Raw genomic sequence first — 26538 nt, 5'->3', positions numbered from 1 at the left:
GACATGAGGTGTTGGGGCAAGGAACAGAGACTTTATTCGGAAAGCCAGCAGACCAAGAGGATGGTGGACTAGTTTCCCAAAGAACGATCTTTCTAAATTAAAATTCAGACTTTTTTTGTACTAAAAGGGGACTGGGTGTGGTTGGTTGTTTCAACTTCGTGGTACAGGAATCTTTTGTTCTTGCAGTTGTCCTTGTAGGTCAAGCTAGGATGTTTCTATAAACCTCCAGCAAGGCAATTGTTGTTCTCTGTTCTGCAACTTTTTATCTCTATATGAATGGAAAAGTGTTACACTTTTAAAGGTCAGAGCCAGAATGGGCTCTCCTGTGTATTTCAGGCTATAGGCAACATTCTTTTACAAAAGGTGCAGAGACTGCATGACAAAACACAGGCAACAGAGCACAAGGGTTAGAGCTGAAGGAATAGGTCCAATATGGGATCAGGTTTGTTCTCTGTTACAAGTGTACAGACAGGCCCTGACTTATGATGGTTCGACTTAGGATTTTTCAACTTTACTATGGTGTGAAAAACAACACACGGTAGAAACTACTTCAAATTTTGAATTTTGATCTTTTCCTTGGCTAGTGATATATGGTCAAAATACTCTCCTGTGATGCTGGGCAGTGGTAACTGCAGCTCCCAGCCAGCCACGTGATCACAAGGGTCAACACCTGATACACTTACAACCATTCTGTACCCAGACAGCCATTCTGTTGTTCACTTTCAGTACAACATTCAGTAAATTGCATGAGATATTCAACACTTTATCATAAAATAGCCTTTGTGTTCGATGATTTTGCCCAACCATAGGCTAATGTAAGTGTTCTGAGCACGTTTAAGGCTAGGCTAAGCTATGATGTTTGGTAGGTTAGGTGTATTAAATGCATTTTTGTTTTAGGATATTTTAAATTTACAATGGGTTTATCAGGGCTTAATCCCATCATAAGTCGAGGAAGATCTGTACATCTCCATCACTTTTGGCTTATGCAGGCTGGTTCAACCAGGCTACACCACTGATGGAGAACAACAAAGTACCTCACCGTCTCCATGGCAGCTGGTGACCAGGAACCAGTCCATTCACTTTAGCAGGTGTTCATGGGGCAGTGTTTCAGCCTTCAGTCCTGGGCTGAGATACGCTGAGACTGTGTCAAAAATTTAACCAATTCTAAATAACAGGCCCTCCAGAGGACATCAAGCGTAATGAGGGAGGTTAAGTATGAAAAAGACAGTCATTGGGACTTAGGGATTGACATGTACACACTGCTATATTTAAAATAGATAACCAACAAGGACCTACTGTATAGCACAGGGAACTCTGCTCAGTATTCTGTAATAACCTACATTAGAAAAGAATTTGAAAAAAAGATAACATGTATAAGTGAATCACTTTGCTGTACACCTGAAACTAATACAACATTGTTAATAAACTATACTCCAATATAAAATAAAAATTTAAAAAAAGAAAAAGACAAGCAAAGAGTATAACTTTAAATTCTGGAAGGCCCTCAACCTATTTAGTCTTGCACCCTCTTACAAACCATTTCCAGGTTCATCTGTCACAGAGAAAGAAGAATCAAATGTGTTGATTCTTAAACTAGCAATGTATGAACACAACAATAATCACGTGATTAATGCCAATTAAAAGAGGAGCCCACTGTAGGGTAGGCTAAGCAAAGAGTGTGTTTCAGTGTCAGATACACACAGTAATCCCAGCACTGGTACTTAACTAGTCCAGGGTCCCTGGGGCAGGTCCTTAACTCCTCTGAGCCTCAGTTTCCTCAAACATAAAATACTAAGAATATCTACTTATAGAGTTATTATAAGGATTTACCCTAATGAATATGTATATATATATTTTGAATATATATAATTAATGTATGTATGCCACATAGAGAGTGGCACATTACATATATATATGTGGCACTTATGGAGGCATATTATGTACACGTGTGTGTGTGTGCATATATATATATATATATATATATATATGCACACACACATACCTTATATGGAGTGGCACATTATATGGCATTTATGAAGGCATATTCTATATATGCCATATATGGAACGGGACATAGTAAGCACTCAATGGATGACAGGTATTATCAGTTATTATAGAATTGGTTGTGTCATAAACCATGTTGTAGACCCTGAAATATATCAATTCAGCAATATGCACAGCACTTTGAAACATGCAGTGCAATCTCCACTGCGAATGTTGTGTTCCATGCTGAATCACTTACATCATGAAGACTTTAAAATCATTTGATGGATAAAGAAGATATGGCACATATATACAATGGAATATTACTCAGCCATAAAAAGAAATGAAATTGAGTTATTTGTAGTGAGGTGGATGGACCTCGAGTCTGTCATACAGAGTGAAGAAAGTCAGAAAGAGAAAAAAATACCGTACGCTAACATATATATGGAATCTAAAAAAAAAAAAAAAAAAAAAAGTGGTTCTGAAGTACCTAGGGACAGGACAGGAATAAAGACACAGACATAGAGAATGGACTTGAGGACACAGGGAGAGGGAAGGGTAAGCTGGGACGGAGTGAGAGAGTGGCGTGGACATATATACACTACCAAATGTAAAATAGATAGCTAGTGGGAAGCAGACACATAGCACATGGAGATCAGCTCAGTGCTTTGTGACCACCTAGAGGGGTGGGATAGGGAGGCGCAAAAGGGAGGAGATATGGGCATATATGTATACGTATAGCTGATTCACTTTGTTATACAGCAGAAACTAATACACTATTATACAGCAATTATACTCCAATAAAGATGTTAAAAAATAAAATAAAATCATTTGAATCTGGGGGTTGGCAATTGCTAAAAGAATTCCTTTGGTGAATTATGACTGCCCCATTGTGGTATATTAATTCTATGAAGCATTTCATGCATGTAATCAACAGTAAGATACAGCTAATAAGATTTACTGCAGATAGAGACTTCATATCTCAGCCACTGAATTATATGCTTTTCAAATATTATCCCAGGGCAGATAAACACAAGCCTCACCACAGAGGGTGAAGTCATCTACCCAGATAACTTAGGTGTACATGGACAGTTTGCTGTCGGGTGTGTCTGGCTCCAAATCGTCCACCAGCTGGGTTGTATATACGTATGAGCCCAGTTCCTTGACCTCGGGGAGCTTAGGGGCAGGTGGTAAGACATGATACTTCTGAACTCATCAGCGCAAAGTACTCTCGTGCCAAGATGCCCAGGCGAGGCCCAGGCAGCCAGTATATCACTCAGAGGAAGTGCAGATTCCTTCTTAAAGTAATTCCAGGCACCAAACCACAACAGTCAACCTGAAGTTATTTTTTATTTGTTTTTATTCATAAACACCAGTATAATTTCTTCTTTTCTGCCTGGATAAATCTTTTCATTTTATTGATTTCACACTTTCAGGGTTTAATTTATAATTCACATTCCTCTCGTATTTTACAATGAGGATTCGCACTGTTTCTTTGGACTAGCTCAACTTTCTTCCTTGGCCTCTTTGTTTTTCATCCCATGGAGCCAGAATTAATAGTGATGTGAGTTTTAGTTTCCATTTGGGTTCAGGAAATTTAAAACAAGAGATCATTGTTTTCCAATATTTAATTATACAGGTTGAGCCAAAATATACATTTTATTATTATTTTATTTCAATTCTCACAGTTTCTGTTCTCATTGTTTCATTTTAAGAGATAGGTAGTACTTTCAATAAAGTAGTCTCTTTTTTTATACTTGTATATCATATTTAAAAAATTTAATTTCCATTTTATTTTTAAATAAAAAACTGCAAATGCCCTTGGCGTTTAGTGTTTTAAGAGTTGTTTAAGCTCCTGATCCATCTTATACTTCATCAGAGTGCTTTCATATCTATTCATTTGTTTGATTTTCTATACAATTTTGTGATGTGAGCTAGGTAGTCAATGGATAGCTCTTTTAAACACGGATAAACTGAGGCTGGCCTTTAACTCCTGAAATTACAGTAGAACTTGTGGGGGGAAATGAGTTTGGATACCCGCCAGACTCATTTTTGGAGTGTCATAGGGATTTGTATTGGTTGCATTCATGCTCCTCACTATTTCACTTCAAAGAAAGAATCCTCAGCAAACACAGCAACATGCACTTACCTGCCCTGAAAATTCTATTTGAGTCAAGAACATAATCTGCCAATAGATGGATCCTCAACAGTCCCTCTCCTGTTTTTGAGTTCATTTTAAAGTATGTGTGACATAGGTTTATCTGCACTGAATGAGAAAGATGCCCATGATACATTGTGAAGTGAAAAAAAGAAAACTAGGGAACATAATATACCATTGTTTGTTTGGGAGCAAAATTTGGGGTCAGATTGCCTTGCTTCACATCTTAACTCTGCAACTGAGGAGCTGTGTGATCTGGCTCAGTCACTTAACCTCTCTGTGCCTCCATTTTCTCATATGGACATTAAGTAAAAGACTTAACTCACAGGGCTGTTATGCAGATTAAAAGACTTAATGTGTGTAAACAAAGAGAACAGTGCCTGGCACACAGTGAGTGCTTAAAAACACACATATATATTTTGTAATTACAAGAACACGTTTGGGAAAGACATATCCATTCATCTAACAAATATTTACTAAGTGAACTGTTGCCAGTGGTTACCTCTAGGGCATGGGAATGAGAGAGCCAAGGGCAAGAGGACTGAATTTCTGCTTTATACACTTACATATTGTTTGGAAATTTTGCTTCTTCATGACAAATCCACTACTAGGGTAGAGGTTAGAAATAGACTCAGAGCCAGCACACCTGTGTCTTACAATTAGTTGTATGTGGACTCCGGACAGGTCTTTTAACCACTTGCTGTACCAGTTTCTTTAGCTTCAAGTAGAAAACCTAATAGCCTCCACCTCACATGATTATTATGAGGGTTAAATGAGTTAACACATGCACATCACTTAGAAAAGTACCTGGCTCCCTGAAGAAAAGATGCTATCACAATCGCAGAAAGGAAACACTGAGAGCAAAACCTGCAGTGTCCTGAGGTCATCATGATGTTTGTCCTCAAAGTCATATAAAAAGAACTTAGAAAGCATGTCCCTGGAAGGACAAAAGAAATCAAAATATAATGTGGTGTCTTGTTTTCGTTTACCTAGTTTCCTATCCTTCCCACAATGCTTGTTTTTAATTTGAAGTATAGTTGATTTACAATGTTGTGTCAGTTTCCCACAATGCTTTTAAATCTCTTATCCATGGATAAAATTCTTTGCTGAGTATCTAAAGCCATCCTGCTAGTTTTTTTATTTTTTCCCCATGACGGATGGGGTTTTTTCATTTTGTGTCCTGTCTCCTTCTCCCCATCCTTCAATGCTTCTTCTTCTTTGGTAGAATTCATTTTGATCTTTAGGACTTTTTACTTTCAAGTTGTTGAGAGAAACGATGATTACTATGTCTTTTTCTTGCCTAATTTGCTTTTATAAAAAAAGATGAACATTTATTAATCATATATATCAAATATCTATACATTAAACATGTTATCTATGAGGAAACCACTTTATTTTATCACAAAAAAAGACTTGGAAACTTAAAGAAAGGGAGGAAGAAAATAAAAGAAAAAGTAAGCCTTTGTTACTGTCCCTGGAGGTTTATAACCTAATAGTAAAATGAAAATTCATATATACACAAAGTAATATTTCAAACATTTAAAAACAAGGAATGGCACAGGTGGCTGCAAGTGCAAGTGGTCACCTCACCATGGCCACCTTGGCATATCCCAGTGAAACAGGAGGGAAGGGGTCAGGTCACAACCTTTAAAAGAATGAAATAGCCCTAGGACATGACAAAAACTGGCTAGAACCAACTAGGTCCAAGATGGCAAAATATTCGACTTCCAGTGGACCTTGAGCCTCATCACACGCTCCTTGTAATACATTAGCTAAATGACACACCCACCAGCATCATGACAGTTCTGAGGCTAACCACAAAAGGCCAAAAGTGGGCGGTGGCCCAATTCCTGGAAATCTCCACCCCTTCCCCGAAATAACTGGAATAATCCTCCCACTCATTAGCCTATGAAATTACCCAGTCCATAAAAACTAACCACACCATGTTTCTCCCAAGGCCTCTCACTTTCCAAGATGGCCCACACTCTGTCTGTGGAGTGTGTTTCTCTCTAAATAAATCCACTTCTTACCTATCACTTTGTCTCTCACTGAATTCTTTCTGCAATAAGACATCAAAAACCTCAAATTCACCGGGACCATATTGGCGAGACAGCCAGGAGAATTCGGTAAGCCTCAGCCTCTTGCCTCCCTTGCGCTTGAGAGGTGCTGCCTTACTTCCAGCCATCTCCATCTCTCTCTCCCTCTCTTTCTTATAGTCTGTCTCATTTTCAGACCTATTGCCACAAAAATGTGGATGCAGGACGAGCAGTTAAAAGCCATCAGGGTGCTTGGAGTGGAAAAGAAGTCTCTGTGAGAGGATAAGTGGATCGTGGAACAGACTATAGAGATGCTAGGTCTGTCCGCCCACCTCAAAGCAATTGCCACACAATGATTTCAGGCTCACAGTTAAAAGCATAACACTGCCCCCTCCCTGCGGCTACTGTCATAGGCTTATTATTGGTCCACCTACACCTAATTATCCTTGTCTCAACTCTGCATCCCTGCCTCACTCTTTCCACTCTTATCTCGTGCCTTACTCTGCCACAAATGGGGAAAAAGAAATCTGCCCAGTCAGTACTCTCCAACCTTGCTGGTAGGTCTTTCACTTCCTAATGTTACATATGGGCAGGGCATGTCAGGGAAAGTTTCCAGCCATCGTCACAGGCAACCAGGGACCCGAGCCATAGGATCTTTGTCCTCTGGGTTTGCCTTATCCACCATTTGATTAACTATTAACAGGTCTGATTGTGTAAAAATATGAAATACAGCCTTCCTTAGAGTTTGTGCCATGGTTACAGCAGCTGTGATCCCTTCGGGAGCTCCCTCACGCAGTAGGCGGGCTGTGTGCATAACCCCCAGGTATCAGGAGGAGGATGGTCCTGAACCACATGGTTGGGACTCAAGGTAGTGGGACCATCTTTCACCTCCCCACCCCCACCCCCACCTCCTGGTGTTTGGCTGGCCCCTCCAGGATCTGCCCTGACCCTACCCTGTTAGGGCGGGGCAGGCGACTCAAGCTTGGTGGGTCACACACATGACCGCGCCCGGGGATACATGCTTGGGAAATGACCCGAATTTGCTGTGCTTGCCTCCCCAGGGTCGCGAGATTGGGAGTGTCCTTCCAGCGTCATGGGGCCTTCCATCCCCCTAACTACAGTCACAGTGCCTCCACTTCAGCTGCCATATCCGCCCCTGCACCCAGCCCCACTGCCCACTGGCCAGAGCACATGTGGGAATGGGGGGGGGGGCGAGGGCGAGGATCGCACCAAGGCCCCAGGGGTGCCACCCACAAAAAGAAATGGAAAAGAGAGGGTTTTTTTCCTTTTTCACAAACCATCTCCCTTGATGGCCAGTGCCTGTTTTCCGAAACTTACCACCTTTGTAGAGAAAAAGGCTGAAAAAGGCTGGGACTTAAATAGGTCCTAGAACCATGAGGATGTCCATTCCAGGGGAACATATCCCAGAATACAGGGATTAATCTATAGAATCTATAGAGAAACATTCAGGAAGGTCACTTATCCTGGGTACTGCAGATGCCAGGATAGGACACGTGCCCCAGAATGCTGGGGCCAAAAAGACTGCCACATGGGGAAGTAGCTAACCCACATTGTGGATAAAGTCAACAGGACTAGAGGAATGGGGACACCTGGAACCAGTCCTGTCTTAGCCCCTATGGGACCTCTTAATGCTAGTGCTCCTCTCTGGTACAGGAGCATTCTCTCCCTGAAGGAACGATGGGGAACACCTCCTCCATCCCCAAGGACTCACCCCTCAGGTGCATTTTGAGTCACTGGGACAAATTTTCTCTAGATTATTTAAAACAAAAAAAGCTCATTTTCTTTTATGATGAAGTCTGGCCCCAATATAAACTTGAGGATGATGAGGCCTGGCCAGAAAATGTGAGCCTCAACTATAGTACCATCCTACAGCTAGACATCTTTTGCAAAACACAGGGGAAATGGACAGAAGTTCCTTACATACAGGCTTTTATGGCCCTAAGAGAAAACCTGGAGCTATGCGAGTCCTACGTTAGGGAGCCTTGCCAGCTGGGACCCATTCAGGCTACACAAAAGCCCTGTCTAGTGGCACCCAGAAGAACAGGAGCCCCAGACAGAGGACCCAACCCCCAATACTCTTCTACCATCTTCAGTCTCTCCCCTGCCCTACTGCCCTATAAGCCTCTTTATGCTTCCATACCAGAAATGCAGCCAGAGCCTCTTTGCCCCCTTCAGGAAGTAGTAGTGTTCCTGGTGAATTTGAGGTTCTTGATGTCTCATTGCAGACAGAATTCAGTGAGAGACAAAGTTATAGGTAAGAAGTGGATTTACTTAGAGACAAACACTCCACAGACAGAGTGTGGGCCATCTCAGAAGTCAAGAGGCCTTGGGAGAAACATGGCGTGGTTAGTTTTTATGGGCTGGGTAATTTCATAGGCTAATGAGTGGGAGGATTATTCCAATTATTTCCGGGAGGGAGTGGAGATTTCCAGGAATTGGGCCACTGCCCACTTTTTGGCCTTTTGTGGTTAGCCTCAGAACTGTCATGACGCTGGTGGGTGTGTCATTTAGCTAATGTATTACAAGGAGCATGTGATGAGGCTCAAGGTCCACTGGAAGTCGAATATTCTGCCATTTTGGACCTAGTTGTTTCTGACCAGTTTTTGTCATGTCCTATGGCTATGTCATTCTTTTAAAGGTTGTGCCCCGACCCCTTCCCTCCTGTTTCATTCCCTCCCCCAGAGATTTTACTCCCATATTCTTATGGGAAGCAGAGGAGTGACAGTCCATCTTCTCTAACTGCTTCAGTGCTGAGTAGGGGCATCAACCCTGCCTGTCAGGGAGTAAAAACCTCTGTATGCCTGATCTAGGGGCCCCAGGGGCAGAACAACTCCTTGTTTTAAGTCTGTATGGGCTGGAAGCCTCACACAGCCATCTTCTTGATGTGGAACTGTTGTAACTGTTTCCATAGCCTTTCTGTGGATCTTCTTGATGATGAAGTACTTTTTGTAACAGCATCACAGTATGAAATATCTAAAAATGACAAAAGACTTAAAAGGCATGATTAAACATCTGATTACAGTGTAATTGATAAAGAACCTTAGTTACAGTAACCAGAATTACAAATGATTACATTTAAGTTAACATACCAAATAATCCTAGTTAAATATTTTTCTTTGGGATACCTCAGGGCCCCCCTAAAGCTTCCCAAAGTTAGCTGGAAATCAAAAGAACTTTAATTAAAATTTGATATATGGGAAATTTGTCAAAAAGTTTTAAAACACTTGGTCAAATAAGATCATAGGGCACTGTGAGACAACACTTATTTCTCAACCAGTCACAAGAGATCTCAAAAGCAAATACAAATCACTTAAAGGCAAAGAAACTCACACAATCTCTTGTCAAAGGCAGCATTTCAAGAATACTTTGGAGGGAGAAACCAAATGCAGTCTTGTCCTAGCCCATTTCCAACAAAATCCATTTACCTGACTAGATGTAATTCAATCTTAGAAAATCCTGATCATGCACAACTCTTTTCTCAGGGTCCACTTTCTACAAACCTTTCATCACTTTCTGTATCCATCACTTTATTTTTCCATCCAGAAACAGCCAGCTCTAAGTCAGACCTACTTCCTTTTCACTTAATAAAATGCAGTTCCATTCCTCATACTTTCTTTACTGAAAACACACATCCTACTTTTCTTAAAAGTTTTTTTTTTTCCATTTTGAGTACTTTTCTTGCTAACAGATTTGCCAGATATACAGTAATAAGGTTTTATTTGACCTCTAGTAAACTTAGGTACAATAGAAGTACTATATTTAACATTGATGACTGTAAAGACGTGTCTGTATTAATCAGACCAACAAGCTTAAGCCACCTTTAATACCAGATATCAGTTTAGTATTGAATATTTCCCAGATGACATGAACCTGAAATTCATTTTGGCCAGTTTTGTATTTCTGAGTTTTTATATAAGCACTTAATTAAGTCAATTAAGTAGAGCTCTTTTACTAATTAATTTTGGTAATACCATACATTTAAAACACATATAGATACATATGAACACACAATCAAACCGATAGACCTCATAGTTCTCTTTTCAAAATTTCAGCCCTGAGTCAGGTACAATGTAAAACCCATCAGTTACAAAGAGTTGGATTCAAATTGGGCTTCTGGCAGATGGAACAAATCAAGGTCACCTGTCTAGATGGCTAAACCCTTTTTACTAATGTTTACAGAAAAGACACTTAGGATTTCTACTTATACTTGACAAGTCTAGTTCTAAATTACTTTACTCCCTTTTGCAAAATTTGCATTTTATAAAGATGGCAGAGATGAGGGTTCCTGAGAAGACCAGGTAGGATTGGAGTATTACAGAGAGATTGGCATGGCACCAAAAGCTCATATTTAATGAGAGCTCATATTTAATTTGAGATTAGGGGTTGGAGGCCTTGTCAAACCTCTGGTTTTATGGGGTGTTGGTGCCTGGAAGGGAAGTTATTAGGTTCCTTTAAGGTGATTTTTATAGGAGTGACGAACTTTGTCCTCCCTGGGATTCCCTGATCCCAGGCCTGCAGATCTATAAATTTTTCAATTTCTGGGGGAATATTTTGGGTTGGACTTTCTGTGTCTTGTATAATACATAGTCCAGCCAAAAACACTCCTTGGCTTTGGTCTTCAGAGAGAGTGTAAGAGTTACCCCCAAGGCTGAGAGAAAATTCCTCCCCAATAATGGGCTGGGACATTCAGGCATGACAAGAAACTTGTGAGTTATAAGAGTCTTTCCCCAGGTGCAAGGTAGAGGGGTGGTGAAATATTTTAGTTTTGGCTTTCCCCTGACCCCAACGATAGAGCAGGTTTAGGGGCAAGGGGCCTAGCATGAGACAGCAGGACAGAGTAAGTGGCTCTCGTGTCCACTAGAAATTGGACAAGCTTATCTGCTACATCAGTGGTCACCCGTGGTTCCTCCCGTGTGATGATGACAGTCTCCTCGGGAGCCTTGGGAGGTCCCATCTCCCATCAGTCAACCACTGTCATGACTGGCGTGGGGGAATTTCCTCACTCCCTTCAGTGCTGGGGGCATTTCCTCTTCCAGTGGCATATCTTCTTGCAGAGTGGGCATGGCATTTGGGGTGTAGGCTGGGACCTGTTTCCTGTGCTTTCCTTGCTCCAGGGTTCAGGACTCCCACAGCTGAGAAAGGCTCCCTTCCTTGGCGGAGGTCTTCTGGGAGTACTTTTGGGGTAATCAGGTGGTGGGTTAGGTCTTGTCATGATGGCTGCCAAAAGCCTGGCTTCCTGTCATTCCTTCCTTAAGTCACGCTGTTCCTTCTTTTCCTCCTCAGCCTGGTCTCTACTGTTAAAATACTGAAGGCTATGTCAATAAGAAGCTTCAGAGGGGTTTGGGACCCCATGGCAAGCTTTTGAAGCTTCCAACAGATGTCAGGGGCTGATTGGCTAATGAAGTGAGTTGCAAATACAGTGTGTCCCTCGAAAGTATTTGGGTCTACATCCGTATACTTTCTGAGGGTATCTACCAATCGGGCCTGAAATAGGGCTGGATTTTCATCTTGGCCTTGGGTGATCTCTTTAACCTTATCATAGTTAACAGGTTTAATTATGCATCGTTTCATCCCTTAAGTGAGGCAAAGGATCACGTGATCCCTACTAGTGATACCAGGCTGGCCTGGTTGATACTCCCAATTGGGATCTATTAGAGGTACTGCTGTCACAGGGTTTCTATGTGGTTGGGCAACATGTAGCCTGTGCCCAAATTCGGGCCTTTTCCTCACTGGTGCAGCAGTGGGAAAGGACAATATTTACATTCTTCCAGGTAAGTCCAAGGAAAGAGTCAGGGCCTGCAATTCTTCACTGAAGCAGTTAGGGTCCTCTGAGAATCTGCCTAAGCAGGTACAGCATTGGTTAAGGTCAGACAAGGAAAAAGGGGTGTAGACTTTGGCAATTCCCTGAGGCCCATCTACTGAAAGAGGAGGGAAGGGGGCAGGGCACAACCTTTAAAAGAATGACATAGCTATAGGACATGACAAAAACTGGGTAGAACCAACTAGGTCCAAGATGGCAGAATATTCGACTTCCAGTGGACCTTGAGCCTCATTATATGCTCATTGTAATACATTAGCTAAATGACACACCCACCAGTGCCATGACAGTTCTGAGGCTAACTACCAAAGGCCAAAAAGTGGGCAGTGGCCCAATTCCTGGAAATCTCCACCCCTTCCCTGAAATAATTGGCATAATCCTCCCACTCATTAGCCTATGAAATTACCCAGCCTATAAAAACTAACCACACCGTGTTTCTCCCAAGGCCTCTTGCCTTCTGAGATGGCCCACACTCTGTGTATTGTGTTTCTGTTTAAAAAAATCTACTTCTTACCTATCATTTTGTTTCTCACTGAATTCTTTCTGCGATTAGACATCAAGAACCTCAAATTCACCGGGAACACCAGGGACCCCAGTTCTGGGTGTGAGGATGAAGTGAGAGAGGAGGGGTCTCCCACTTATAAAACATCTATTGAGTGATGGCAGTTGTATCAGATGCTTCACCTGTCACCTCACTGAATCTACTTAACAACCATACGGTATTACTGCTATTACTATTCTTAATTTTCTGGTGTATGTGGAGACTGAGAGTTTCCGAGCTTTCATAACTAATCGGAGATGCGACAGCTGGGTGAACAGTGAGCTAGGACTCAAACCCAGGGTACCACCTTGCAGGACTCCCAGTGCCATTAGGGTGTGTGACAAGTGTTAAGGGTATGAGGTCCAGAGTACATTCAAGGGCAGCAAAGAGTGATTACAAAATTTGTGTATTATATGATGCTTGTTTTTCCGGAAAACTCTTGTGTTTGTATTGTGCCGACTACCAGATGAACCTTCAAAGAGAGGGTGTGGTTATTTGAGAACCCATCTCTCTTTTTCTTAGGTGGAAGAGGCCGAAGCCGCCCCTAGGCAATGGCCTGGTGATCAAGGGAAGACTCCTCTCTCACATTCTTCCAGTCCTGAAAGATGTATTCCACCAAACTCTTTTCTTGAGTCATTCCCAGCCAAATGCCACCATATCTGAGGTCACTTTGAGAATCCCAGAGAAGTTTGTCAGCCTTCCCTACAGCTGGAGCCCCCAGCCTGTTGCAAATACAATGTGTTTCTTCCTTCCTGCCGCCTTTACCTTCTCCAAGCTTATCTCCTTGAGCCTTTATCAGTTCTCCTGTCCAAAGTATAACAGTGTTAATCTCAGTAATGCTGGGGTGGAGACAATAGTTCTGGGTCTACTCTGGGAAGGAAATTGTGCTAGATGTCAGAGGAAAGAGTTGAGTAGCAGAAGATGGAATCTTCAGTGTAGTGAGGGAGACAAGTTGAAATGCTGTGGGCTTGGATGGGAGGATGTGCAGGGCGTGCAGGACCGCTGGGCGTTGGACTTTGAATAGTCTATGTCCTCCCTTCGGAATGCTTTGTTCTCCTTTTACTGCATGGCAGCCTGGAGTTATATTCCTCAAACTCACAAAATAGCCTCGCCTTTCTCCTTCTATTGCAGTGATTTTGTTTAGTTGATGGTGTCTCCATGTGGTTCCTAGACAGCAAGAACTCTGTCTTCCACATAAGGCCTGCAGTAAGCACTCAGACACATTGACTGTCTGAAATAATGATTGAAGAGCCAAATAAATGAATGTGAGATTCATCCTCAGGGGGAGTGGGGAGAGTGTGATTTCCAGAGAAATTAAATGGGAGCTGATTCTGGAAGAGACTTAGAGTATGCCAGGTATGTGAGTGCCAGGACATTTTCCAGATTATCCTGGCAAATGGAACATTGCAACATTTTTTGAATCTCTACTCTCTTTCTTTATAGTAGAGTTTCTCAACTTCAGCACTATTGACCTCTTGGGCTGGATAATTCTCTATTGTAGGGGCTTGTCTGGTGCATTGTAGGATGTTTATCAGCATCCCTGGCCTCTACATGCTATATGCCAGTAGCACGTTCTCCCCAAATTGTGACAAGAAATGTCCGCAGACATTGCCAAATGGAGACAGAGTCACCCTGGGTTGAGACCTCAACCCAACAAGTGTTTTATACTCAACAAATGTCAGCTCTTGTTAGCCTTGAAAAGCACCAATCTATAAAATCAAACAGTCATAGAAAATTACTCAATTAGTCTTAACCATTTTTGAGAAACTGCCATGGACCCGTCAGACTATACTGAGTGTTTTCTACACATTCTATCCAATCCTCTAGTATGATAACCCTCATTTTATAGATGAGGAAGCAGGATCAGAGGACTCAGATAATGTGCCCATGTGGCAGAATCAGTATGTTTCTGACCCTAATGCATCATGGCAGGGCTTGTTACACTGTTTTCTACGTGTCTCCTGCTTACTTCTACTTTCTTTGCAAACAGTCTTCTGTACATGTGTGAATTGGGCAGGACACATGTAGGCTGAAGTTTAAAAGGAAATCACATGTATGGACTATGTCCAGATACAAAAATAAATACTCTGATAAATATGGACCTTGAAAAAAATCATAGCTACTCTAACTTAATCACAAGAAGTCAAAATCAAGCCAGAAGAACTTTCTTCCCAGGTGTCCTTTCAGCATGTAAACGGAGATGTAAGAAATATTTAGCCCAAATGACTGTTTTCAGTAAAAAGATTTCCAATCAGAATTATTTCTACAATTATGTTAGCTCTAATAACATTACAAAAGCATGGTCTTCAAAATATTAATAAATAACAATGAATTTGCAGAATGTGGAAGCCATACTGAACGTACCTTAGGTCATAAAAGTTTGCAGTGGAACAGAGTCCAGCTGCACTCTGTCCCTCTTTTTCCCTCAGAAAAGGACTGCATGGGGAGTGCATGGACTCCTGTGGGCAAAGTGGGCTTACAGATATTTATTTATTTATTTTTAAATTTATTTTTAGTTTTGGCTGTGTTGGGTCTTCGTTGCTACGGCGGGCTTCCTCTAGTTGCGGCGAGCGGGGGCTACTCTTTGTTGCAGTGCACGGGCTTCACATTGCGGTGGCTTCTCTTGTTGTGGAGCACAGGCTGTAGGCGTGTGGGCTTAGTAGTTGTGGCACATGGGCTCAGTAGCTGTGGCTCGCAGGCTCTAGAGCACAAGCTCAGTAGTTGTAGCACCCATGCTTAGTTGCTCCGCGCCATGTGGGGTCTTCCCGGACCAGGGCTCGAACCTGCGTCCCCTGCATTGGCAGGCGGATTCTTAGCCACTGCGCCACCAGGGAAGCCCTCAGATATTTAAAAAGAACTGCTTCACCTCTGTTTTTCATTTCTTGACATTCCTCTAGAAACTCTAATAACAAAGCCTTGAGAGTACTGAGGGAGATAATCATTAGTCCCATTTAGGCTTTTGTTTTTAAGGTAAAAACCATGTTATTTCAGTAGCAACTGCTATGCCTAGGCAGTGCTGATGCAAGTGCTTTTCCAAGCAGCCTTCATTTTTGTTGTCAAACTGAATAAAACATATGAAAGGCAGCAACCAAGGGAAGCAGCACAATGCATCCACTTTTTGAAAACAAGCTTTGTCCTTTTTACATGGAATTCTGTTCCAGTTTTGGCTTCTGGGATGTTCTGTTTTGCACCAGGAGTGACTGCACCATATTAGGGCACATCTGTCCTCCCTGCGGCTTGAAATGAATAACACGAGCTGAGTTCACAAAGTTTGATTCTGACTGTGCACGTCTGAAAAGGTTGGATGCCCTTTAAAGACATGTTTGATTGCCAAGCGTGTGTTGACCCTGTTTGATATCCTTCACGGACTGCATGACTGAACTAAGCTGAAGTTTCCCCATCACCAGCCTGGGGAAACAGGCGGCGCTTTGGCGCCTGCTGGAGAGGTTGTTCTCCGAGTCAGCTCTGCCACCTAGTGGTCGGCGTTGGCATTTCCTGTGCCCGACCAAGCGAGTTTCAGGAAACGTCATTTTAGCTGTTGAATACTGTGATGAATTATCACAGAAAACAGAGACACTCTTAGCAAAGAACGCAGTCCAAGAGAGACCCGAAACAAGCCCTGCAACATGATGCATACCAGATTTCGAATATGGAAGAAGCACTAAATAATTGGTCTTAGAAAAAAGCATGATTGTGAATTGCAAGATATTTTTCCTTTTTTTCCCTGAGCCTTCATGATTAAAATAATAATAATAATAGAGGTAGAATTCATTTAGACAAAGGCTTCAGATTTATATTGGCCTTTTAGGACTCTCTAATAACTTGCACATGCATTTTCATATCAGATATTTAAACATTTTTTTAAGTTATCTGTATATTTTACAGATTTATAATCCCAGAAAAATTTTATTCCATAACTAGGGGGAAGGGAGTTAATTTCTCATGAGTGTCCTTCGCTTTCCTCTAAACTTAGTACTCTCAAATTATTCTTTCATATTTTCTCCTTCACTTTCTCCTTTTAAATTTTAAAAAGATGTCAAACTATCAACTGTAGTGGTTTTCAAACATTGTTGAATGTGACCCACAGTGCAAAATACACTTTACATCATGACTATATATTGAATGTGTGGGTGTGTGTGTGCACATGCGCTAATCAGAACTTTTATGAAACAGTACTGTTATTATGTGGTTCGTGTTCTGCTATGTCCCATTCAATTCTGTTTATTTCCTTTTCTTTTTTATTCTCATGCTGGCCCACTAATTGGCTCCCGGCTTACATTTTGAAAAACTAAGTGAATCAATTCTGTTTGTGCTTCTAGAGGGAATGAAGTGAAAACGGTCTGGAAATCTATATATACTCAAAGATGAAATCAGGAACCATCCTATATGTACAGAGTTGTAACTAACCCACATGGAAGGCTGACCCTCCTCCCAGAATCCAGGAGGGCTCTGGAAGGTGCTCTTCTCGCCCACCAGCAGGATCATGTTCAGTTTTGAGCTCCTTGCCTGGGGGCTGGGCCTTCACCACTTCAGTAGCAATGCCCTGAATGTCCCAGGGACCTCACAGCCCCCAGCTCCCACCCTGGGCAGGAACCTGCTGTAAATCCCAGAGCGGATCTAGAGCCACCCCCTGCCCCCTTCTGCTCCTATGTGATAACCCCATTTGCCCTTATGCAAGCTGCATTCCTAGAACTCCTGCCTGGCACCACTTACAAAGTACTAAGGTCAGCAGGCTTACAGGCCTCCCTGTTCCCACCACCTGTTTCTTCCTGAGCATTAAAAAGCAATGTTTCCCTTAGCTCTCCTCACCAACATAAGTCAATTCAGTGAGCACTAACCATGAACTCCCTTGACTCAAAATATACTAACTGTACGGCATATAGGCTGTTGAGTCAGGATGAGGAAAAGAGCATGGAGCATAGATATGACATCCCTTTCTCAGAAAAAGCACCTTAAACAGAATACATTTAGTCCAGGTTTATCGTTTCATCTCGGTCTCAACTAGAACCCCTAATTCTTAGGGAGTCACATATTACTTATGAAATGATAGCTGTACAGGAAGAAAGGCATTGGGTGACTATCATGTCTAATAAGAACTTTTAGATATTCTGTGTTGAGACCTTATGAACTTTTGATCAGGTTCTTCTCATGTCATACTGTGTACTAACAAGACCTCAATTGTCAAGCCTCCAGAATGGGAGGATCCTTTCTATGAGATGAATATGGCACAGTGGCATGGAGCCCAGAGAAAAGGTGATGGAAAATGTCTCAGGTACAGGAACCTGAGTGAAGGTTGGGGGAGGGAGATCTTTCTTATTTGCCTAATGTTTAGGCCACTGCACCATCCCTTAAAGCTCAAAGATCAATGTGTTTGCAGCTCAAAAGACCTTATCTCAAAGCTCTGTCTCTACTAGAGTATTTAAAGACCAGTTGACTGTATATACACGGATTTATTTCTGGTTACATTAGTCTCTGTTTAGGCCAGTAAAGACATATCTTGTTTTATTGCACTTAGCTTTACTGCTCTTCACAGATAATTGCATTTTTAACAAATTGAAAGTTTGTAGCAACCCTGCATCAAGCAAGTCTATCAGTGCCATTTTTCCAACAGCATTATTTTTTAATTAAAGTATGTACATTGTTTTTTCAGGCATAGTGCTAATGCACACAGTATCTGAAACTTTTAAGTGATATTAGATAGTGAATTAATGTTGAATTATAAAAAGAACTATGGCTACTGGTAAGTATGCCAGAGATTTCAGGTCAAAGATCACCTAACAATTTGTGGTTCACAGGTTTTCTGGTGATGAGTCAAGATACCCCTAGATACCAGAAACACCAGGACAGGTATTTAATCAACCCATTATAGAAAGCTGGTCCTAAGTGCAGATGTCTTTCCTCAATTCTGGTTTCTTTTATATTCTGCATTCCAACAAAGCATAATTGACTGGAATATTGTATAACGTGTATTGCCCTCACGATTCACAGAAATGAACTGAAAGAGAGAATTGATCTCCGGCTTATTTCCAAAATTCCTACTTATATTCTTCACTATTATCGGTCAACTGAGCAAAATAAATTGATATTAATTTGTACAGACATAATGTGTTATTTGCAGTGAACAATGTGATGTTTCCTTAAAAACTACGTGTTTTTAAACTTATGTTATCCATGTCCTGTATCTCATCTAAGGTGTAAGTCCTTGGAAGGCAGAGTTTTGACTTATTGAATTCAGTGTCACCAATCTTAATGAGTGCTGATGTAGCTGATGACAGTTATGTTAATAAGGATCCTTTCAGGTGCAGATGACAGTAACCTTTCTCAGGTAGCCCAGGCAGCAGAGGAAATGGTTGGGTTACATAACTGGCAAGTTCAAAGAGGCAGAGTTGACTTGAGGAATGGCTAGATCCAGGTTTGAGAGGCCATGATGATCATACTGTCTCCATTCCCCCACATTCCCTCTCACACAGAGCCTACTTCATAACAAAGTGTTGAATAGCTCATGTTACTTACTGAATACTGTACTGAAAGTGAAAACCAGAATGGTGGTCTGGGTACAGAATGGTTGTAAGTGTATCGGTTGTTTACCCTTGTGATCGTGTAGCTGATTGAAAGCTGCGGCTCTCTGCCACTGCCCAGCATCACGAGAGACTGTTGTAACTTGTATCACTCACCTGGAGAAGAGATCAAAATTCAAAGTATGGTTTCCACTGGAATGCATGTCACTTTTGTATCATCGTAAAGTTGAAAAATCAAGTCTAAACATCATTAAGCTGGAGCCTGTCTGTATATAAAAACTTAGCAAGGGTATGGTGCAGGAAAAAGAGAAATACATGAGTAAGGGTGAAAATGCAAAACAGAAAAAAGTAATCCTTATCTGAACATATGTAGTAGAGGACATTGGAGAGGGATCCTAGACCTCCTAGTAGAAAAGTGGTTACTAACCTCAGAGATGGCACATTGAGCAGAGGTGTCTCATTAAAGACAAGGCTGATCTCATTCATATATGTAGTTGCAAGTGTGATGGGGGGATTCCAAGGCAAACATCTTTACAACTAAGGTGAACTGGGATCTGGGTGGAGAGGAGACAGCAGATAGACTTTCCATACATGTATCTTGGAAGAAACCATAAGTGTGAGTACCCCAAACAGCATGTAGCACTTCCCAGATATGGACATCCCCTCACTGAGAGGGAGGTGGAAGTATAGATGAGCTGACAACACCTAATAAAACCCAGAGAAATAAAAAGGAGTAAAGAAGAAAAAAAATGCATCAATTACCTATAATTGGAAATTAGTGCAATGTAGATTTCATCTATGGGAAAATAGTGATGAATTACACAGTTCTTAAACTATTCTTCTCTGTAACAGAATAATACATTATAATATTTAGACTATTTCCAGTATTTTGCTATTGCAAATAGTGCTGAAGTGAATATATGTAAGTGTATTTTATGTATGTAAAAGTGTGTGTGACTTCATATTTCCAACCGTGAATGTATGTACACACACACAGTACATATATACTGCATATACACACTTTTCAATATTCTTCAATTATACTTTAAAGAGGTGTATAATGAGTTATAACCAGTTAGGAGGGACTAGTTGTATGGATGACCGGGTGGTGAGACAGAGTAATACCACAGTTAAACAAGGAGGCAGTAGGTTCAGATTATCTGGTTGTAAATCTCTGCCCCTTTACCTTCACTTGTTAGCTTGAATCTTTGGACAGATTACTTAACTCTCTGGGTCTCGATTTCCTGTTAAAATGATGTTATTTTAAAGATTAAATGAGACAGTGCATATGATGGTTTACAGAATGTGTACCATGTAGGAAGTGTTTAATAAATATTCTCTTCTGTCATTTATAATTGTGCTAAATTGACCTCTGAGCATCTTGGCCACCACATCAAAGTGAGTTCACTGTTCAGCAAAATAATAATAATAATAAAACAGCAGACACTACACTTATGTAGCATGTACTACCTGCAGACTCTGGTCTAAGTACTTTACATGTATTAAAACATTTTGATGAGAGACAAAGTTTCTTTCACCACTTACGTTGAATTCTAGGTTGAATTTATTTCATTATACAGAATGTTTCATTCCCATTTTTCAATGAGGAAACTGAGACTCACAGAGGTTAAATAATACCCAAGATCTCACCCTCAGGAAGTGGTTGAACTAAGATTTGAACCTATGCCTTTGGGACTCCAGAATCTTCCTGCTACACCCTAAGCTCTTTCCAAAAGGCAGTGTGTGAATCTGACTACACTCCTTTGAGAGAGACCCTGACCTGCAATACCTAAAGGCTTGATTTGGGACTCTTAAGCATGTGCATGTGTACACAGATTTGCACTGTAAGAATTTACAGCTGAACATTTTAACCAAGAGCCAAAACACAGAAGTGTTCTCAATAGATTTTTGTTGGGATTCTCAAACGTTGAATTCTTTTTTTTTTTTTTTTTTTTTTAGACATAAGCTTTGGGGTGTTTAGCCGGGCACACTCCACTCTAATTTATTAATTAATTTATTTACTTTTGCTGTGTTGGGTCTTCGTTTCTGTGCGAGGGCTTTGTCTAGTTGTGGCAAGCGGGGGCCACTCTTCATCGCAGTGCGCGGGTCTCTCACTATCGCGGCCTCTCTTGTTGCGGAGCACAGGCTCCAGACGCGCAGGCTCAGTAGTTGTGACTCACAGGCCTAGTTGCTCTGCAGCATGTGGGATCTTCCCAGACCAGGACTCGAACCCGTGTCCCCTGAATTAGCAGGCAGATTCTCAACCACTGCACCACCAGGGAAGCCCTCAAACATTGAATTCTTAGAATGACACTCGTTGAGGAATGATTTACTGAATAAAGTCCACAGAGATTGGTGGTGTGAGAATCCCTGAGTCAGCTGCGTCCTGGAAGTAAAACTCTGGATGTTCTGAGACGTTGGAGCTGGTCTCAACCAAGGCTTTCCGTGACAGCATAGAGGGTCTCACTAGAGATGCATTCATTGTAACAATTCTTGGTTATTTATTTATTTTGGTAACACGTGTTTGAAAGAACTGATTGCCAAAGAAAAGAAGTGATGCAAATGAACTTACTTACAAAACAGAAACAGACTCACAGACTTCAAAAACAAAGTTATGGTTACCAAAGGGGAAAGGTTGGTGGCAGCAGGACGGGGGATAAGTTAGGAGACTGGGACTGACATATACACACTACTATGTACAAAAGAGATAACTAGTAAGGACCTACTGTAGAGCACAGGGAACTCTGCTCAATACTCTGTAATAACCTCTGTGGGAAAAGAATCTGAAAAAGAATGAATATATGTGTATGTGCAACTGAACCTTTTTGCTGTACACCTGAAACTAACACAACATTGAAATCAACTATACTGCTATATAAATTTAAAAATTAAATTAAAAAGAGAACTAATTGCAGTTTTGCAACTATTTATATGCAAATGTGTGTGGTGCTAACATGCTTTTTCATAGCTAGAAATAACATATCTAAATACTAGAAATATTCAAAACTGGTTTGGTCAGTTCAGAACAGTCTGGTCAAGGTTCTGCATATTATCAAGCAAAAGATAGCTGCCTCATATACTGTTCCCGGCCATGGCAAGGAACCAATACATTACTTTTTCTAACTGTGTGTTAAAGAGATAATATAATGTAAAGTGATTTATGCGTATTTCCCCCCCTTGCTCCAGGTTGCTGTTGCTTATTCCAGTGAGGCTTACCTGGCTGGAATTGCCTTTAAGTTGCGTATGTTGGAAGCCTGGGTTAGGTAAATGCCCAGGTGGATAAAATGCAAATGAATAAGATCAATTTCTCACGTAGTGTGATGATAAAGCTATGCTGGATGAGTCTCATATACGCATCTACTATTTTTCCCCTACTTTTCAAAGAAAGAGAAGGAAGGAAGATTTTGTTTGATAACAACATCATGCGGAAGTGTATGTGGTCTGTATTTAGAAAGGTGGAAATTGTGGAGAAAAAGCGCAATGTTCAGTGCATGTCACCAGCTAATCGTGCTACCTACCTTGAACAAATCGATCTCTGCCTGCCCTGTTCTCCTCACCTTTATTTAATTTATCTATTGTTATCGAAATAAAGTTGACGACTCCTCAGCTTTAAAATAAAGGGATGAACTGGTGTGCTGGACTCTCCCAGGTTCGCCTATAATATAGGTCCTATTATCCAATAATAGGAGGAGTGCTGCTTTTAAAGGATGCAATGCAAAGAACAAATCCAATGAAGGCAGAAATGGTCCTGACTCCGTCTTTTCTCTTTTCTCCCCAGACTATGTCAGAGAGTCACCATGACCTTGCACAATAACAATACAACCTCACCTTTGTTTCCGAACATCAGCTCTTCCTGGATTCACGGCCCTTCCGATGCAGGGCTGCCCCCGGGCACAGTTACTCATTTTGGCAGCTACAACATTTCTCGGGCAGCTGGGAATTTCTCCTCTCCAAATGGCACCACCAGTGACCCTCTGGGAGGTCATACCATCTGGCAAGTGGTCTTCATTGCACTCTTAACGGGCGTCCTGGCTTTGGTGACCATCATCGGCAACATCCTGGTCATAGTGGCGTTCAAGGTCAACAAGCAACTGAAGACCGTCAACAACTACTTCCTCTTAAGTCTGGCCTGTGCTGACCTGATTATTGGGGTCATTTCAATGAATCTGTTTACTACCTACATCATCATGAACCGATGGGCTTTAGGGAACTTGGCCTGTGACCTCTGGCTTTCCATTGACTACGTGGCTAGCAATGCCTCCGTCATGAATCTTCTGGTCATTAGCTTTGACAGGTACTTCTCCATCACGAGGCCGCTCACGTACCGAGCCAAACGAACAACAAAGCGAGCTGGTGTGATGATAGGTCTGGCTTGGGTCATCTCCTTCATCCTTTGGGCTCCTGCCATCTTGTTCTGGCAATACTTTGTTGGGAAGAGAACTGTGCCTCCAGGGGAGTGTTTCATCCAGTTCCTCAGTGAGCCCACCATCACCTTCGGCACGGCCATCGCTGCCTTTTATATGCCTGTCACCATTATGACTATCTTATACTGGAGGATCTATAAGGAAACTGAAAAACGTACCAAAGAGCTTGCTGGGCTGCAGGCCTCTGGGACAGAGGCAGAGGCCGAGAACTTTGTCCATCCCACAGGTAGTTCTCGAAGCTGCAGCAGCTATGAGCTTCAACAGCAAAGCATGAAACGCTCAGCCAGGAGGAAGTACGGACGCTGCCACTTCTGGTTCACAACCAAGAGCTGGAAGCCCAGCGCAGAGCATATGGACCAAGACCACAGCAGCAGTGACAGCTGGAATAACAATGACGCTGCTGCCTCCCTGGAAAATTCCGCTTCCTCCGATGAGGAGGACATTGGCTCGGAGACAAGAGCCATCTACTCCATCGTGCTCAAGCTTCCAGGTCACAGCACCATCCTCAGCTCCACCAAATTACCCTCATCAGACAACCTGCAGGTGCCGGAGGAGGAGCTGGGGGCAGTGGACTTAGAGACGAAAGCCAGCAAACTGCAGGCCCAAAAGAGCATGGACGACGGAGGCAGTTTTCAGAAAAGCTTCTCCAAGCTTCCCATCCAGTTAGAGTCAGCTGTGGACACAGCCAAGGCCTCTGATGTCAACTCCTCAGTGGGCAAGACCACGGCCACTCTGCCTCTGTCCTTTAAGGAAGCTACTCTGGCCAAGAGGTTTGCTCTAAAGACCAGAAGCCAGATCACTAAGCGGAAACGGATGTCCCTCATCAAGGAGAAGAAGGCGGCCCAGACCCTCAGTGCCATCTTGCTTGCCTTCATCATCACCTGGACCCCCTACAATATTATGGTTCTGGTGAATACCTTTTGTGACAGCTGCATCCCCAAAACCTATTGGAATCTGGGCTATTGGCTGTGCTACATCAACAGCACCGTGAACCCCGTGTGCTATGCCCTGTGCAACAAAACATTCAGAACCACTTTCAAGATGCTGCTGTTGTGCCAGTGTGACAAAAGGAAGAGGCGTAAGCAGCAGTACCAGCAAAGACAGTCAGTCATTTTCCACAAGCGGGTGCCCGAGCAGGCCTTGTAGAATGAGGTGTGTTGTCAATAGCAGTCACCAAACGCACACATCGACCCACAGACCTTAGGAGGGAGTGAGGCGAGGGTGGGGGTGATTTCTGGCGCTGATAAAAAATGTCTTTATCACCCAGATGTGAAAGAAGCTGCCTGTTTACCGATCCATTAAATAAATCCATTTTAATATCAGAAGTCAAATACCAATTCAGCCAAAAATAAATAAATAAGCATATTACTGAATATGAAGAAATTTCTTCTGAAATAGACTTTGTTTTTTCTTAAAGAGAGAGAAATAATTGTTTCATAACAATTATATATACCCAAATTGGTCTGCCTGGGCCTTTTCATTCCCATTAGCTCTGGAATCTCGGTGAGCATAATTAGCTGGCCCAGTTGCCCTGTTCTTCCCAAGGACCCCCAAAGTGTCGATCCAGATCCCACGTGGAACATGTCGGGCTAGTGAATCCGTGGTTCTGAAATTCTTTCGTACGTTGCAAAGCCTCACCTTCTCGTCCCAATAGAGCTCCCCGTCTTCTCATTGGTGTGTCGTTGAACTCTATTTGTGGACTCGATTCTTGCAAAGTACTGTTTTGTGCAGTTCAAGTTTCGTACAAATAAAAGATACATAAGTATATATGTATATATATATGTGTGTGTGTGTGTGTGTGTATGTGTGTGAATTCCACGCACACACACATAGTGTATATAATATAACGGGAATCACTGAACTGGCAAATTATTCCGGCAATATATTCTTTCAGTACTTTGGTGACTGACGTTTCTCTAGGATCCTAACCCAACATAAAGGTGAACTTAAACCCCGTGTAGTGTTTTGGAAACCAGGGCTGTTTTCTGGAAGGCTATGCAGCAGAGAACAGCCAGGCCCTCTGGGCTGGTCTGTGTGGAGCGGTCGGCCTGGTGAGTCCGATAAGCACCAAGGTTCGACCAGACTCTGAGTAAGCTGTTACCTTTGTGGACACCCTCAACAGAGCTAAATCAAATGGGGGCCCCTCTGAGCTCCAAGAATGAACCACATCCACATGTCTGAATTTAATGGTCCAAATCTGAATGTTTCCAAACAAAACCTTTGCTATCTTACCTGCTTGAAACTCAATAATAGTGTCACGTTTGAATGGCATACACAGCATTACATGGGGCAAAGCAGAAGAGACCTTGTGAGGGGCAAAGAAGCACACGGGATTCGATTTCTTGCTGCTTGACATCTTTACATGAAAAAGGGCTTTTACACCTTTTGTCACTTAGCTGGGGCCAGTGCTTTCTGGTGTTCATTGTGCAACCTTTACCCAGGAATGGGTGGGGTTTGTGAAGTCATAAGTCCTCTAAAGAAAGTGTTACACTTTGAAAAGTATTGCTTCCAATTGATTTCCTTAGTACATTTCTAAAAAGTGATTTTTGTATTCTCTTCTGAATTGGCCCAAACGCTAACTGTTCTATTTGGGGGAGGGGAGGGCTGCTACTGTAGCCGTCGTCTGTGTTGCTGCTGTAGGTGTTAGGGTTCTTTTTTTTTTTTTCCTTTTGTGGGCTGTGTGGGGCGTGGGAGGGGCGGGAGGCGGGGGGCTGAAGAGAAATCTTCCCTCTGTACAGGGTCTCCGTGGTGTGAACCCGGAGCCAGGGTAGAAGCTGCTTTTGTGTTCAGTGTGAGCTGGTGTTTACAGCAGATTTTGACAACAGTGGAAGTGTACTCAGTGGTGTCTGTGTTTCTGAACTATTTAATTTTGTGTTATGTTTATATGAAGATGTATTTATGCATATTTCACCGAGTTCTATTTAATGTTGATAAATATTACTCTTCAGTCTTCAGCAGGTGGTGTCCCTTGAAAGTGATTCTTTAAGGTCCACTTGAGCAATGGGTAGGGTATATCGAGCTTTCTTGTGGCTAAGAAGA

General features: G+C 42.1%; 1 protein-coding gene across 6 annotated transcripts in view; it reads left to right on the top strand.

The window, feature by feature from the left end:
* CHRM3 (cholinergic receptor muscarinic 3) overlaps positions 1-25266 on the top strand; it is a 518874-nt gene extending 493608 nt beyond the window's left edge. For all 6 annotated transcript variants that reach the window (XM_059055044.2, XM_067025651.1, XM_067025653.1 and 3 more), the window contains one exon: positions 22854-25266. In XM_059055044.2, coding sequence (XP_058911027.1) covers positions 22873-24645 — 1773 coding nt within the window. In that variant the 5' untranslated portion in view covers positions 22854-22872 and the 3' untranslated portion in view covers positions 24646-25266. The remainder of the gene's footprint in view (positions 1-22853) is intronic.
* Positions 25267-26538: the final 1272 nt, after the last annotated feature.

The sequence above is a fragment of the Kogia breviceps genome, chromosome 2 (genome assembly GCF_026419965.1).
Source record: "Kogia breviceps isolate mKogBre1 chromosome 2, mKogBre1 haplotype 1, whole genome shotgun sequence".
In the NCBI taxonomy this organism is placed as follows: domain Eukaryota; kingdom Metazoa; phylum Chordata; class Mammalia; order Artiodactyla; family Physeteridae; genus Kogia; species Kogia breviceps.
This window is presented reverse-complemented; position numbering and strand designations above follow the sequence as displayed.